The 15,912-nt window shown below is 20.9% G+C and overlaps 2 protein-coding genes and 4 pseudogenes across 4 annotated transcripts; 4 read left to right on the plus strand and 2 right to left on the minus strand.

The window, feature by feature from the left end:
* Positions 1–408: 408 nt before the first annotated feature.
* LOC134284468 (cytochrome c oxidase subunit 2-like) lies at positions 409–2,873 on the plus strand (annotated as a pseudogene). Its single transcript, XR_009995792.1, has one exon. The product of XR_009995792.1 is annotated as a cytochrome c oxidase subunit 2-like (transcript).
* Positions 2,874–4,291: 1,418 nt separating this feature from the next.
* Positions 4,292–5,437, minus strand: LOC134284469 (NADH-ubiquinone oxidoreductase chain 4-like; annotated as a pseudogene).
* Positions 5,438–5,834: 397 nt separating this feature from the next.
* On the plus strand, positions 5,835–7,729 carry LOC134284470 (NADH-ubiquinone oxidoreductase chain 6-like). The gene is given in 2 exon segments (XM_062843339.1): positions 5,835–5,849; positions 6,035–7,729. Coding segments are annotated over 2 exon segments (567 nt in total). The 3' UTR covers positions 6,587–7,729.
* Positions 7,072–10,464, minus strand: LOC134284466 (NADH-ubiquinone oxidoreductase chain 1-like). The gene is given in 2 exon segments (XM_062843338.1): positions 7,072–8,761; positions 10,452–10,464. Coding segments are annotated over 2 exon segments (831 nt in total). The 3' UTR covers positions 7,072–7,943.
* A 1,932-nt stretch (positions 10,465–12,396) lies between these two features.
* LOC134284467 (NADH-ubiquinone oxidoreductase chain 2-like) lies at positions 12,397–15,695 on the plus strand (annotated as a pseudogene). The gene is made up of 2 exons (XR_009995791.1): positions 12,397–12,414; positions 12,912–15,695. The product of XR_009995791.1 is annotated as an NADH-ubiquinone oxidoreductase chain 2-like (transcript).
* On the plus strand, positions 14,165–15,703 carry LOC115258217 (cytochrome c oxidase subunit 1-like; annotated as a pseudogene).
* Positions 15,704–15,912: the final 209 nt, after the last annotated feature.

Consider the following 15,912-nt stretch of genomic DNA (forward strand, 5'->3'; position numbering starts at 1 on the left):
AAATGAGTTGTCTAAAAAATAGTGTTTTACCCGAACGGTTCTAACTTTGCGAAATATTAATCAATCAAGCCCAAATTTGTACCAATGATGCACATGTAATAGGTTGACAAACAGTAAAAATTTGATATTTTTTGATGTACTCTATGAAAAGTTACAGCATATTGATTTTTTTTTGTGGGAGAAAAAAGTTGCCTATCCCAAACATTTTGGCCATCCCCTGTATCAACAAGATTTTTAGCCCTAAGCTAGTTCATCTCGGGACCCACGCTTTACTTTCCTTCCGAAGAAAGAACTCACGTTTTTGTGAGTTTGCCGGGAGTGGGATTCGATCCCAGGTCCTCGGCATGATAGTCAAGTGTTCTAACCACCACACCAGGTCCGCCCCACAAAACTTTCTTTTATTAGAAAATGGCAACATGAATAAATCTAGGACTTCAAAATAGTACTTCTCCTTTAATAGAACAATTAAATTTTTTTCATGATCATACTTTATTAATTTTAATTATAATTACTATTATAATTGCATATATTATATTTATATTATTTTTTAATAAATTTACAAATCGATATTTACTTCACGGACAAACAATTGAAATTATTTGAACTATCCTTCCTGCAATTATTTTAATATTTATTGCCTTTCCTTCTTTACGACTTTTATACTTAATAGATGAAATTAATTCTCCTTTAATTACTTTAAAAGTTATTGGCCATCAATGATATTGAAGTTATGAATATTCTAATTTTCTAAATTTAGAATTTGATTCTTACATAATTCCAACTAATGAATTAGATATTAATGGATTTCGTTTATTAGATGTTGATAATCGAGTTATTCTTCCAATAAATAATCAAATTCGAATTTTAGTAACTGCTACTGATGTAATTCATTCTTGAACAGTTCCTTCTATAGGAATAAAAATTGATGCTACTCCCGGACGTTTAAATCAAACTAATTTTTTAATAAATCAACCTGGATTATTTTATGGACAATGCTCAGAAATTTGTGGAGCAAATCATAGTTTCATACCAATTGTTATTGAGAGAATCCCAATAAATTATTTTATTAAATGAATTTCTTCTCAAATAAATTCATTAGATGACTGAAAGCAAGTAATGATCTCTTAAATCATAATATAGTAAATTAGCACTTACTTCTAATGAAATTTAATTTTTTAAAAAAATTAGTTTAATCAAAAACCTTAGTATGTCAAACTAAAAAAATTAGATCATCTAATATTTTTTAATTCCTCAAATAGCTCCAATTAGTTGATTAACTTTATTTTTTATTTTTTCAATTACATTAGTAATTTTTAATGTAAAAAATTACTTTTGTTTTTTTTATAATTCAAATGAATCTTCCCAAAATTTAAATATTAAACAATATAAATTAAATTGAAAATGATAACAAACTTATTTTCTGTATTTGACCCTTCAACTACTATTTTCAATATATCATTAAATTGATTTAGAACTTTTATTGGTCTTTTAATTATCCCATCAACATTTTGATTAATACCTAATCGATTCCAAATTATTTGAAATAATATTTTATTAACTCTTCATAAAGAATTTAAAACTCTTTTAGGACCAAATGGACATAATGGAAGAACTTTAATATTTGTGTCTTTATTTTCTTTAATTATATTTAATAATTTTTTAGGACTATTCCCATACATTTTTACTAGTACTAGTCATTTAACTTTAACTCTAACATTAGCTTTTCCTTTATGATTAAGCTTTATACTTTATGGTTGAATTTGTCATACTCAACACATATTCGCCCACCTAGTCCCTCAAGGTACCCCTCCTGTACTAATACCTTTTATAGTTTGTATTGAAACAATTAGAAATGTAATTCGTCCTGGAACTTTAGCTGTACGACTTACAGCTAATATAATTGCAGGTCATCTTTTAATAACTCTTTTAGGAAATACCGGCCCTATATCAACATCTTATATTATTTTATCTATAATTTTAATTACTCAAATTGCTTTATTAGTACTTGAATCAGCTGTAGCTATTATTCAATCTTATGTATTTGCTGTTTTAAGAACCTTTATTCAAGTGAAGTAAATTAATTTATGTCAACACATGCAAATCACCCTTTTCATTTAGTAGACTATAGTCCCTGACCATTAACAGGAGCTATTGGAGCTATAACAACAGTTACTGGACTTGTTCAATGATTTCATCAATATAATAACTCTTTATTTCTATTAGGAAATATTATTACTATACTTACAATATATCAATGATGACGAGATATTTCTCGAGAAGGAACATTTCAAGGTCTTCACACTATCCCTGTAACATTAGGATTACGGTGGGGAATAATTTTATTCATTATTTCAGAAGTATTTTTTTTTATTTCGTTTTTTTGAGCTTTTTTTCATAGTAGTTTATCCCCAACTATTGAATTAGGAATAATTTGACCTCCTATTGGAATTATTCCTTTTAATCCCTTCCAAATTCCTTTACTTAATACAGCTATTCTCTTAGCATCAGGAGTTACTGTTACATGAGCTCATCATAGATTAATAGAAAATAATCATACTCAAACTATTCAAAGTTTATTTTTTACTGTTATTTTAGGAATTTATTTTTCAATTCTTCAAGCTTATGAATATATCGAAGCACCTTTTACAATTGCAGATAATGTATATGGGTCTACATTTTTTGTTGCTACAGGATTTCATGGACTTCATGTATTAATTGGAACATCATTTTTATTAATTTGTTTATTTCGACATTTAAATTATCACTTTTCTAGAAAACATCATTTTGGTTTTGAAGCAGCAGCTTGATATTGACATTTTGTTGATGTAGTTTGATTATTTTTATATATTTCTATTTATTGATGAGGTAATTAATTTATATAGTATATAATTGTATATGTGACTTCCAATCACAAGGACTAAATAATTTTAGTATAAATAATTATAATATTAATATTTATAAGAATAATTATTTTTATTATTACTATTATTGTAATAATACTCGCAACAATTCTATCAAAAAAAACTATTATAGATCGAGAAAAATCTTCCCCCTTTGAATGTGGATTTGATCCGATAAATTACTCTCGTTTACCTTTTTCATTACGATTTTTTTTAATTGCTATTATTTTTTTAATTTTTGATGTAGAAATTGCTTTAATTTTACCAATAATTTTAATTATTAAATCATCAAATTTAATTAATTGATCAATTACTTATTCTTAAATTTCCTATAAAACGAATATCTTGGGCATTTTTTGTATTGTGAATAATTACCCCAGCACAAATAAATAATAATGCCTTAAATAAAGCATGTGTTAATAAATGAAAAAAAGCTAACTTATAAAATCCTATTGATAAAATTCTTATTATTAAACCTAACTGACTTAATGTAGATAAAGCAATAATCTTTTTTAAATCAAATTCAAAATTAGCTCCTAATCCTGCTATAAATATAGTTATTCCGGATATTAATAATAAAAATTGGCCTAATGTAGAATTTTCTAATAAAATATTAAATCGAATTAATAAATAAACCCCTGCAGTTACTAAAGTAGAAGAATGAACTAAAGCAGAAACAGGAGTAGGAGCAGCTATAGCTGGAGGCAATCAAGAAGAAAAAGGAATTTGAGCTCTTTTAGTTATAGCAGCTAATATAACTAACCCTCCAATAATTATTATTTCAAAATTATTTTTTATTATATCTAAATAAAAAATATAATTTCAACTTCCATAATTTAATATCCAAGCAATAGCTAACAATAGAGCTACATCACCAATTCGATTAGAAAGAGCAGTCAACATACCTGCATTATAAGACTTAATATTTTGAAAATAAATAACTAAACAGTAAGAAACTAATCCTAATCCATCTCAACCTAATAAAATTCTAATTAAATTAGGACTAATAATTAATATTATTATTGATATTACAAATATTAATACTAATAAAATAAATCGATTAATATTAAAATCTTCAGCTATATATTGATTACTATAAAAAATTACTAAAGAAGAAATCAATAAAACAAAAGATATAAATATTAATCTTATTCAATCAAATAAAAAAGTTATTACAATAGATATTGAATGTAAAGAAACAACTTCTCATTCAATAAAATATACTAAATCTATTAACAAAAATTTTAATCTCAAAATAAATAAAATGAATCTAATAGAAATTAAAATATAAAATCTATTTTTATAATAATTAACTAAATAATTCACGATCTAAAATGAATAACATCATATCATTGACACCACAAATCAATATTTTTTTTAAACTATTTAAATTATTAAATTCATAATATACAAAGACTTCTTTTTATAATTAATAAATTTAATGGTAGTCAATGTAATATTAATAATAAAAATTCTCGACTTCTTCCTGAAGAAAAAAAGTATATTCCTGAATAAATTTTCCCATGTTGTCTATATGCAAATAAAAATAATGTATAAGCTGCTCTAAAAAAAGATAATAAAGATAAACTAATTATTGTTAATCAAGATCAACTAATAATTCTATTTAATAAAGAAATTTCTCCTAATAAATTTAAAGTTGGAGGAGCAGCCATATTTCCAGAACATAATAAAAATCATCATAATGACAAACTTGGTATAAAATTTAATATCCCTTTATTAATTAATAAACTTCGTCTGCTCATTCGTTCATAGGCAATATTAGCTAAACAAAATAACCCTGAAGAACATAATCCATGAGCAATTATTAAAGTATAAGAACCATTTAATCCTCAATAAGTTATCGTTATTAACCCTCTTAATACAATTCCTATATGGGCTACAGAAGAATAAGCAATTAAAGATTTTAAATCTATTTGTCATAAACAAATTAAACTTACTAAAACTCCTCCAACTAATCTAATTCTAACTCAAATAAAATTAAATTTTGTCCCCAAAATTTGTATAATTGAAAATACCCGTAATAAACCATATCCCCCCAATTTTAATAAAACTCCAGCTAAAATTATAGAACCTGAAACAGGTGCCTCAACATGAGCTTTAGGTAATCATAAATGAACTAAAAATATTGGTATTTTTACTAAAAAAGCAACCACCATACACAAATATAAAAAATCTAAATTATATAAATTTTTATAACTTAATATAATAAAATTTATTGTATAAGTATCATTTTTAATATAAAAAATTCCAATTAATAAAGGTAATGAAGCTAATAATGTATAAAATAATAAATAAACACCTGCTTGTAATCGCTCTGGTTGATAACCTCATCCTAAAATTAAAAATAATGTAGGAATTAAACTTCTTTCAAAAAATAAATAAAACATAAATATACTTATAGAACTAAAAGTAAAAATTAATATTAATAATAAAAAAATAATTATAAATAAAAATAAATTAATATAATTATTATAACGAATTACTCCTTCTCTAGCTATTAAAATTAAACCACAAATTCAAAATCTTAATAAAATTAAACCATAAGAAATTATATCTAAACCAAAATAATAAGAAATATTACAAAAATAATATAAGGATCTAATTTTAATTATAAATAAACTTGTTGCTAAAAAAATTAAATTCTGAACCATTCAATAAATATTTTTTTTAAAAAGTAAAAAAAATATAAATATAAGTATAAAAATAAATTTTAACATTGTAAAATAGAAAAACTTTGAAAATAATCATTACCATGAGTCCGAATTATTGATACTAAAATAGACAACCCTAATACTCCTTCACATACACAAAAAGTTAAAAAAAATATACTAAAATAACTCTCATAATTTATAAAATTTAAATATAAAAATAATAATATAAATAATATTAATACTATAAATTCTAATCTTAATAATGTACAAAGAAGATGTTTTCGTCTAGAAATAAAAACAATACACCCAAAAATAAATATAATAATTATTAAATAATATATATATAAATTTATCATTAGTTTTAATAGTTTAAAAAAAACATTAGTCTTGTAAACTAAAAATAAAAATTATTTTTTTAAAACTTCAAGAAAAAAGATTCTTCCTTTTCATTAACTCCCAAAGTTAATATTTTATTATAAACTATTTCTTGATATTATAATATTAATTATATTAATCAGTTTTATTATTAGTTTTATTTTTATACAAATAAAACACCCCCTTGCTATAGGTCTAATATTATTAATTCAAACATTTTTAACTTCTTTATTAACAGGAATACTTATAAAAACTTTTTGATTTTCATACGTGCTATTTTTAATTTTTATAGGAGGAATATTAGTTTTATTTATTTATGTAACATCCCTTTCATCTAATGAAATGTTTTCTTTATCAATAAAATTAACATTTATTAGCATTTTCATAATTATATTATTCTTAATATTTTATTTATTTTTTGATAAATTAATTATTGAACCTTTCATTAATAATAATGAAATAATTAAATTATCTTTAATAAATAATTTTTTAATAGAAGACACAATTTCATTAAATAAAATATATAATTTTCCAACTAATTTGATTACCTTATTATTGATTAATTATTTATTTTTAACTTTATTAGTAACAGTAAAAATTACAAAAAAAAATTATGGCCCATTACGACCAATAAATTAATGACTAAATCATTACGAAAAACACATCCTTTATTAAAAATAGCTAACAATGCTTTAGTGGATTTACCTGCTCCTTCTAATATTTCAGCCTGATGAAATTTTGGATCATTACTGGGATTATGTTTAATTATTCAAATTTTAACAGGATTATTTTTAGCAATACATTATACAGCAGATATTGAAACTGCTTTTAATAGAGTAAATCATATTTATCGAGATGTAAATAATGGTTGATTTTTACGAATTTGCCATGCTAATGGAGCTTCTTTTTTTTTGCTTGTTTATTTATTCATGTAGGTCGAGGAATTTACTATAACTCTTATTTATTTGTTCCAACATGAATAATTGGAGTAATTATCTTATTTATAGTAATAGCAACAGGATTTTTAGGATATGTTTTACCTTGAGGTCAAATATCTTTTTGAGGTGCTACTGTAATTACTAATCTTTTATCAGCTATTCCATATTTAGGAACAGATTTAGTACAATGAATTTGAGGAGGATTTGCTGTTGATAATGCAACTTTAACCCGATTTTTTACTTTTCATTTTATTTTACCTTTTATTGTATTAGCATTAACTATAATTCATTTATTATTTTTACATCAAACTGGATCTAATAATCCATTAGGATTAAATTCTAATGTTGATAAAATTCCTTTTCATCCTTATTTTATTTATAAGGATATTATTGGATTTATTATTTTTATATGAATTTTAATAGGATTTATTTGAAAATTTAATTATTTATTAATAGATCCAGAAAATTTCATTCCTGCTAATCCCTTAGTTACTCCTGTTCATATTCAACCTGAATGATATTTTTTATTTGCATATGCAATTTTACGATCAATTCCTAATAAATTAGGAGGAGTAATTGCATTAGTTTTATCAATTGCAATTTTAATAATTTTTCCATTTACTCATATTAGTAAATTCCGAGGGTTCCAATTTTATCCATTAAATCAAATTTTATTTTGAAATATAGTAATTATTGCTTCTCTTCTAACATGAATTGGAGCTCGACCTGTAGAAGATCCTTATGTATTAACAGGACAAATTTTAACAGTTTTATACTTCTCTTATTTTATTATTAATCCAATGTTATCTAAATATTGAGATAAATTATTAAATTAAATTAATAAGCTTTTATAGCATATGTCTTGAAAACATAAGAAAGAAGTAAATCCTTCTATTAATTTATTTAATACTAAAAATTATTCATTAAAATAATAGAGACAAAATAAAAAATTTTAAACCAATAAAAAAAAATAAATAATTGAAAGATATAGGTAAAAATCTCTTTCAAGCTAAATATATTAATTTATCATAACGAAACCGAGGCAAAGTCCCTCGTACTCAAATAAATAAAAAAGAAATTATAGTTAATTTTAAAAAAAATATAATTCTATAAATATCTCTACCTAAAAAAATTACTCTAAATAATATTCTTATAAATAAAATTCTTGAATATTCTGCTAAAAAAATTAAAGCAAATCCCCCTCTTCTATATTCTACATTAAATCCAGAAACTAATTCAGATTCTCCTTCAGCAAAATCAAAAGGAGTCCGATTAGTCTCAGCTAAACATGAAGCAAATCAAACTAATCTTAAAGGAAAACAAAAAATAATAAATCATATAAATTTTTGATATAAATAAAAATTTAAAAAATTATAATTCCCAATTAAAAAAATAAATCTTAATAAAATTAATGCTAAACTTACTTCATAAGAAATAGTTTGAGCTACTGCTCGTAAACCCCCTAATAAAGCATAATTTGAATTTGAAGATCATCCAGCAACTATTACAGTATAAACCCCTAAACTTGTAATACATAAAAAAAATAAAACACCTAAATTAAAAGAATATAATTTAATTAAGTAAGGTATTCTCATTCAAATTAATAATGATAAAAATAAAGAAAAAATAGGAGAAAAATAATAAAAAATATAATTTGACAATAAAGGATAAGTTTGTTCCTTAGTAAATAACTTCACAGCATCACTAAAAGGCTGCAATAACCCTATAAAACCTACTTTATTAGGCCCCTTACGAATTTGAATATATCCTAAAACCTTACGTTCTAATAAAGTCAAAAAAGCTACTCCTACTATTACACAAACTACTAATAATAAACTTCCAATTAATGATAATAAATAATCTATAAAAAACAATACTATTTATAATTAATTAAATTATATAAATAAATTCTAAATTTACTGCACTAATCTGCCAAAATAGTTTTATTAAATATTAATATAATTCATAAATTTAAAATTTATATTTTTTATATTAGGTCCTTTCGTACTATAATATAATAATTCATTAAAGATAGAAACCAACCTGGCTTACGCCGGTTTGAACTCAGATCATGTAAGAATTCATAGGTCGAACAGACCTAAACTTTAAACTTCTACACCTAAAAATAATTCTTAATCCAACATCGAGGTCGCAATCTTTTTTGTCGATAAGAACTCTAAAAAAAAATTACGCTGTTATCCCTAAGGTAACTTAATTTTTTAATCAATAAAATTGGATCAAATATACATATATTAATGTAAACAAATAATAAAAGTTAATTAAATTTTAATACCACCCCAGTAAAATTTTTTATTAAACTATAAATTTAATTATTCTTTTTAACTTATAATTAACAAAAATAAAGATCTATAGGGTCTTCTCGTCTTTTAATTATATTTTAACTTTTTAATTAAAAAATAAAATTCTATAAAAATTTAAAAAAGACAGTATATATCTCATTCAACCATTCATACAAGCCTTCAATTAAAAGACTACTGATTATGCTACCTTCGCACAGTCAAAATACTGCGGCCCTTTAATATCTATCAGTGGGCAGGTTAGACTTTAAATTAAATACAAAAAGACATGTTTTTGATAAACAGGTGAATATATAATTTGCCGAATTCCTTATTTAAACCTCTCAATTTAAATAATTTATATAAATTAAATATACTAATTTTATCATAATTTATAAATCATTAATATTAAAATTTATATTTTAATAAATAATTTAATTTTATAATAAATAATAAAAAATTTAAAATAAATTATAACAAATTTATTAATGATAACTATTTTTAAGCTTACATTTATTAAATACTTTTTTAAAATTTAAAAATTTATTTTAAAGCTAATCCCTTAAAATATTAATTTTATAAATTAAAAATATTAAATAAATAATACTTTTAATTTATAAATCTAAATTAAATTTATTTCTTAAAAAACTAGATATATTTTAAAACGATTAACATTTCATTTCTAATTATATATTAAAAATAATTATTCCACAATAACTTTTATATATAATTAAATCTTTAAAATTCGAGAAAAATTACTATAATAATTAATTAATTAATAAACCCTGATACACAAGGTACAATAAATTAAATTTTCTTTTAAAATAAAAATTTTTCAAATTATTTCAATCTTCTTTTACAATACAAATAAACTATTATTAAAATTATTATTTCTTTAAAAAATACTAAAACTATATTGAATTAAAATTATTTTTATTAAATATAATACTTAAATAAATAAAATTAATAAATAAAATTTAATCAATTTAAATTGATTTGCACAAATTTCTTTTCAATGTAAATGAAATACTTTACTAATTAAGCTTTAAATTGTCTTTCTAGATACACTTTCCAGTACATCTACTATGTTACAACTTATCTTATTTTAAAAATAAGAACGATGGGCGATATGTACATGTTTTAGAGCTAAAATCATATAAATAATCTCTTTTATATTACTATTAAATCCACCTTCAAATCTTTATTTCAAAAAATTATCCATTTAAATAAAATTATTGTAATCCATTTCTACTTAAATATAAACTGCACCTTGACCTGACATTTTATTAAATTAAATTTTTAGAAAATTTTTATCTTATAACATATTCTGATGACGGCGATATACAAATTAAACAAATTTAAGTAAGGTTCAATGTGAATTATCAATTACAGAACAGATTCCTCTAAAAAGACTAAAACACCGCCAAATTTTTTAAATTTTAAGAATATAACTAATACTACTTTAGCATTTAAATATTTATTTTTAATAATAGGGTATCTAATCCTAGTTTATTATAAAAAGTTTATAGCTTAAATTATTTTTAATAATAATAAATAAATAAATTTAAAAATTTCACCTAATAAATTTAAATTTATATTATAAATTTAATCATTTAACTAATACTAAAAATTTTTATTTGTATTATTTGTATAACCGCAGTAGCTGGCACAAATTTTACCAATACTATATATTATTACTAATACAAAATTTCTTTTTTAATTAATATTAATTACTGCGAATAAATATTTATAAATTTAATTTTTTAAAAATTAATTTAATTCACACAAAAATTTACATGTAAAATAAAATAATAACAAAAATATTAACTAAAATAAAATAATAATTTTATAAATTAAAATAATAATTTAAAATTTTATAATTTATTAATAAATATTATTATATTTTATAAAATATACACATATTATTAAATCAATTATAAATAATTTAATAATAATTATAATTAGTTCATTTCTTCCTAGGAGCATCAAAATTATTAAAATAACCCCTTAATTTATTTTAATATTTTAATACTTTAATAATTTATTTATATATAAATAATTATTTTATAATTTATTAATAAATATTATTATATTTTATAAAATATACACATATTATTAAATCAATTATAAATAATTTAATAATAATTATAATTAGTTCATTTCTTCCTAGGAGCATCAAAATTATTAAAATAACCCCTTAATTTATTTTAATATTTTAATACTTTAATAATTTATTTATATATAAATAATTATTTTATAATTTATTAATAAATATTATTATATTTTATAAAATATACACATATTATTAAATCAATTATAAATAATTTAATAATAATTATAATTAGTTCATTTCTTCCTAGGAGCATCAAAATTATTAAAATAACCCCTTAATTTATTTTAATATTTTAATACTTTAATAATTTATTTATATATAAATAATTATTTTATAATTTATTAATAAATATTATTATATTTTATAAAATATACACATATTATTAAATCAATTATAAATAATTTAATAATAATTATAATTAGTTCATTTCTTCCTAGGAGCATCAAAATTATTAAAATAACCCCTTAATTTATTTTAATATTTTAATACTTTAATAATTTATTTATATATAAATAATTATTTTATAATTTATTAATAAATATTATTATATTTTATAAAATATACACATATCATTAAATCAATTATAAATAATTTAATAATAATTATAATTAGTTCAATCCCAAATAAATAATTTATTTATATTATATTAATTATTTTATATTTTGTTAATTTATTTTTAATTAAATAATTTAATTTTACTTCTTATTTTTTTTTTTTTATATATAAAATTTTAAATTAAATAAATCTATTTAATTAATTTACTTATATATATATAAATAATTTATATTTAATATATAAATATATATTTATATATATATATATATATATATATATAAATAATTTATATTTAATATATATATATATATATATATATAAATAATATTTATTAATAAATTATTTATTATAATATATTATATATATATATAATAAATTTATTATATATATATATATATATATATTATATTTAATTAATTATAGTCATAATTAATTAATAATTTATATAAATCTATTCTATATTATTATAAATTTATTATATATTAAATTATTATTTTTTTTTCTTCATTTAAGACCCATAGGCTTATAAATACTTCACTGTTATTTATGTTTAACCATAATTATGTTTGATTTTGATATATCATATATATTTAATATAAATATTTAATTATTAATATAAATATATATATTATTAAATATATTATATTTATATAAATAATATATATATATGTTTAATTATAATATAAATATTTATATTATATTTATATAAATATTTAATTATAATATAAATATTTATATTATATTTATATAAATATTTAATTATAATATAAATATTTATATTAAAATAATAATAAAATAAATAAAAAAATTGAGTGATTTTATTAAATTAGTTCCATTTTTTTGTTTTGTACTTATAATAATAATAAAAAAAAATTAATGAATTGCCTGATAAAAAGGATTACCTTGATAGGGTAAATTATAAAGATTTAATACTTTATTCATTATTTATATTTAATAGAATTAAACTATTTCTAAAAGTTTCAAAAACTTTTGTGCATCATACACTAAAATATAAAAAGATAAGCTAATTAAGCTATTGGGTTCATACCCCACTTATAAAGGTAATAATCCTTTTCTTTTTAATTAAAAAAATTTCCAATAACATTTTTTTTATTATATTAATTTCTGGGTCTTTAATTACTATTTCAGCTAACTCTTGACTAGGGGCATGAATAGGATTAGAAATTAATTTACTTTCATTTATTCCCTTAATAAATGAAAGTAAAAAAAATCTAATAACTTCAGAAAGTAGATTAAAATATTTTTTAGTTCAAGCCTTTGCTTCTTCAATTTTATTATTTGCTATTATTTTAATAATAATATTTTTTAATAGAAATTGAATAATAAATAATAATTTTAATAATTTATTAATTTTATCAACATTATTATTAAAAAGAGGAGCAGCTCCCTTTCATTTTTGATTCCCTGGAGTAATAGAAGGGTTATCTTGGATTAATGGATTAATCCTTATAACTTGACAAAAAATTGCCCCATTAATATTAATTTCTTATAATTTAAATTATAATTTTTTTCTATTTACTATTTTATTTTCTATAATTATTGGGGCATTTGGGGGATTAAATCAAACCTCCTTACGTAAATTAATAGCTTTTTCTTCTATTAATCATTTAGGGTGAATGCTTTTAGCTATAATAAATAATGAATTATTATGAATAACATATTTTATTTTATATTCAATTTTATCAATTTCAATTATTTTAATATTTAATAATTTTAAATTATTTCATTTTAATCAAATTTTTAATTTATCTATAATAAATCCTTATATAAAATTTTTTATATTTTTAAATTTATTATCATTAGGAGGATTACCTCCTTTTTTAGGATTTTTACCTAAATGATTGGTCATTCAAAATTTAGTAGAAATAAATCAAATATTTATTTTATTTATTGCTGTTTGTTTAACATTAGTAACTCTTTATTATTATTTACGAATATCTTATAGTATTTATATATTAAATTATAATAAAAATTCTTGATTATTAATTAATCAACATAATAATAATAATTTAACATTAATTTTAACTATAAATTTTATCTCTATTATAGGATTATTAATAATTTCATTAATTTTTATAATTTTATAATAAGAATTTAAGTTAAATAAACTAATAGCCTTCAAAGCTGAAAATATTTGTATTAATCTTTTAATTCTTAAACTTTAATAATTAAAAAATTATTCCTTTAGAATTGCAGTCTAATATCATTATTGAATATAAAGTTTGATTAAAAAGAATATTTCTTATACATAAATTTACAATTTATTGCCTAAACTTCAGCCATTTAATCGCGACAATGGTTATTTTCAACAAATCATAAAGATATTGGAACATTATACTTTATTTTCGGTATTTGATCTGGAATAGTCGGAACTTCACTAAGAGTTTTAATTCGTACTGAACTTAGACATCCTGGTATATTTATTGGAAATGATCAAATTTATAATGTAATTGTTACTGCTCATGCTTTTATTATAATTTTTTTTATAGTAATACCTATCATAATTGGAGGATTTGGAAACTGACTAGTACCCTTAATACTAGGAGCCCCTGATATAGCTTTCCCTCGAATAAATAATATAAGTTTTTGAATATTACCCCCCTCTTTAACACTGCTGCTTTCTAGTTCTATAGTAGAAAACGGAGCTGGAACAGGGTGAACGGTTTATCCTCCTCTTTCTTCTGGAACAGCTCATGCTGGGGCTTCAGTTGATTTAGCAATTTTTTCTTTACATTTAGCGGGAATCTCATCTATTTTAGGAGCAGTAAATTTTATTACAACTGTAATTAATATACGATCAGCTGGTATTACTCTTGATCGACTACCTTTATTTGTGTGATCAGTAGTAATTACAGCTATTTTATTACTTCTTTCTCTACCCGTATTAGCCGGAGCTATTACTATATTATTAACAGACCGAAATTTAAATACATCTTTTTTTGATCCAATTGGAGGAGGAGACCCTATTTTATATCAACATTTATTTTGATTTTTTGGTCATCCAGAAGTTTATATTTTAATTCTACCAGGATTTGGAATAATTTCTCATATTATTACACAAGAAAGAGGAAAAAAGGAAACTTTTGGTACTTTAGGGATAATTTATGCTATATTAACAATTGGCTTATTAGGATTTATTGTATGAGCTCATCATATATTTACAGTTGGTATAGATGTTGATACTCGAGCTTATTTTACATCTGCAACTATAATTATTGCGGTACCTACAGGAATTAAAATTTTTAGTTGATTAGCTACTCTTCATGGAACACAATTAACATATAGCCCTGCACTTTTATGATCTTTAGGATTTGTTTTTTTATTTACAGTTGGGGGATTAACCGGAGTAATTTTAGCTAATTCATCAATTGATATTGTACTTCACGATACATATTATGTAGTAGCCCATTTTCATTATGTATTATCTATAGGAGCAGTATTTGCTATTATAGCAGGATTTATTCATTGATATCCGTTATTAACAGGAATAATTATAAATCCTTCATGATTAAAAGCTCAATTTACAATAATATTTATTGGAGTTAATTTAACTTTTTTTCCTCAACATTTTTTAGGATTAGCCGGAATACCTCGACGTTACTCTGATTTTCCAGATAGTTATTTAACTTGAAATATTATTTCTTCTTTAGGAAGAATAATTTCTTTATTTGCTATTATTTTCTTTTTATTTATTATTTGAGAAAGAATAATTACACAACGAACTCCTTCTTTCCCCATACAATTATCTTCATCTATTGAATGATATCATACTTTACCTCCTGCAGAACATACTTATTCAGAATTACCTCTTCTTTCTTCTAATTTCTAATGTCTTCTTTCTTCTAATTTCGACATGTTGATGACATTGACATAAATACAAAATGAAAACTGCTTGCTAAATCTACTCAATATGGATACATTTTATATTAGCATAACATCCAATATTCAGAAAATATAAGGCAACGATCCAAAACTCAACCCAAACAAGTGTCATGAAGCCGCAAAGTTTTGAAACGTCATTTTAGATTTTGCGGTCATCAT

Source organism: Aedes albopictus, unplaced genomic scaffold (genome assembly GCF_035046485.1).
Source record: "Aedes albopictus strain Foshan unplaced genomic scaffold, AalbF5 HiC_scaffold_161, whole genome shotgun sequence".
Lineage (NCBI taxonomy): Eukaryota > Metazoa > Arthropoda > Insecta > Diptera > Culicidae > Aedes > Aedes albopictus.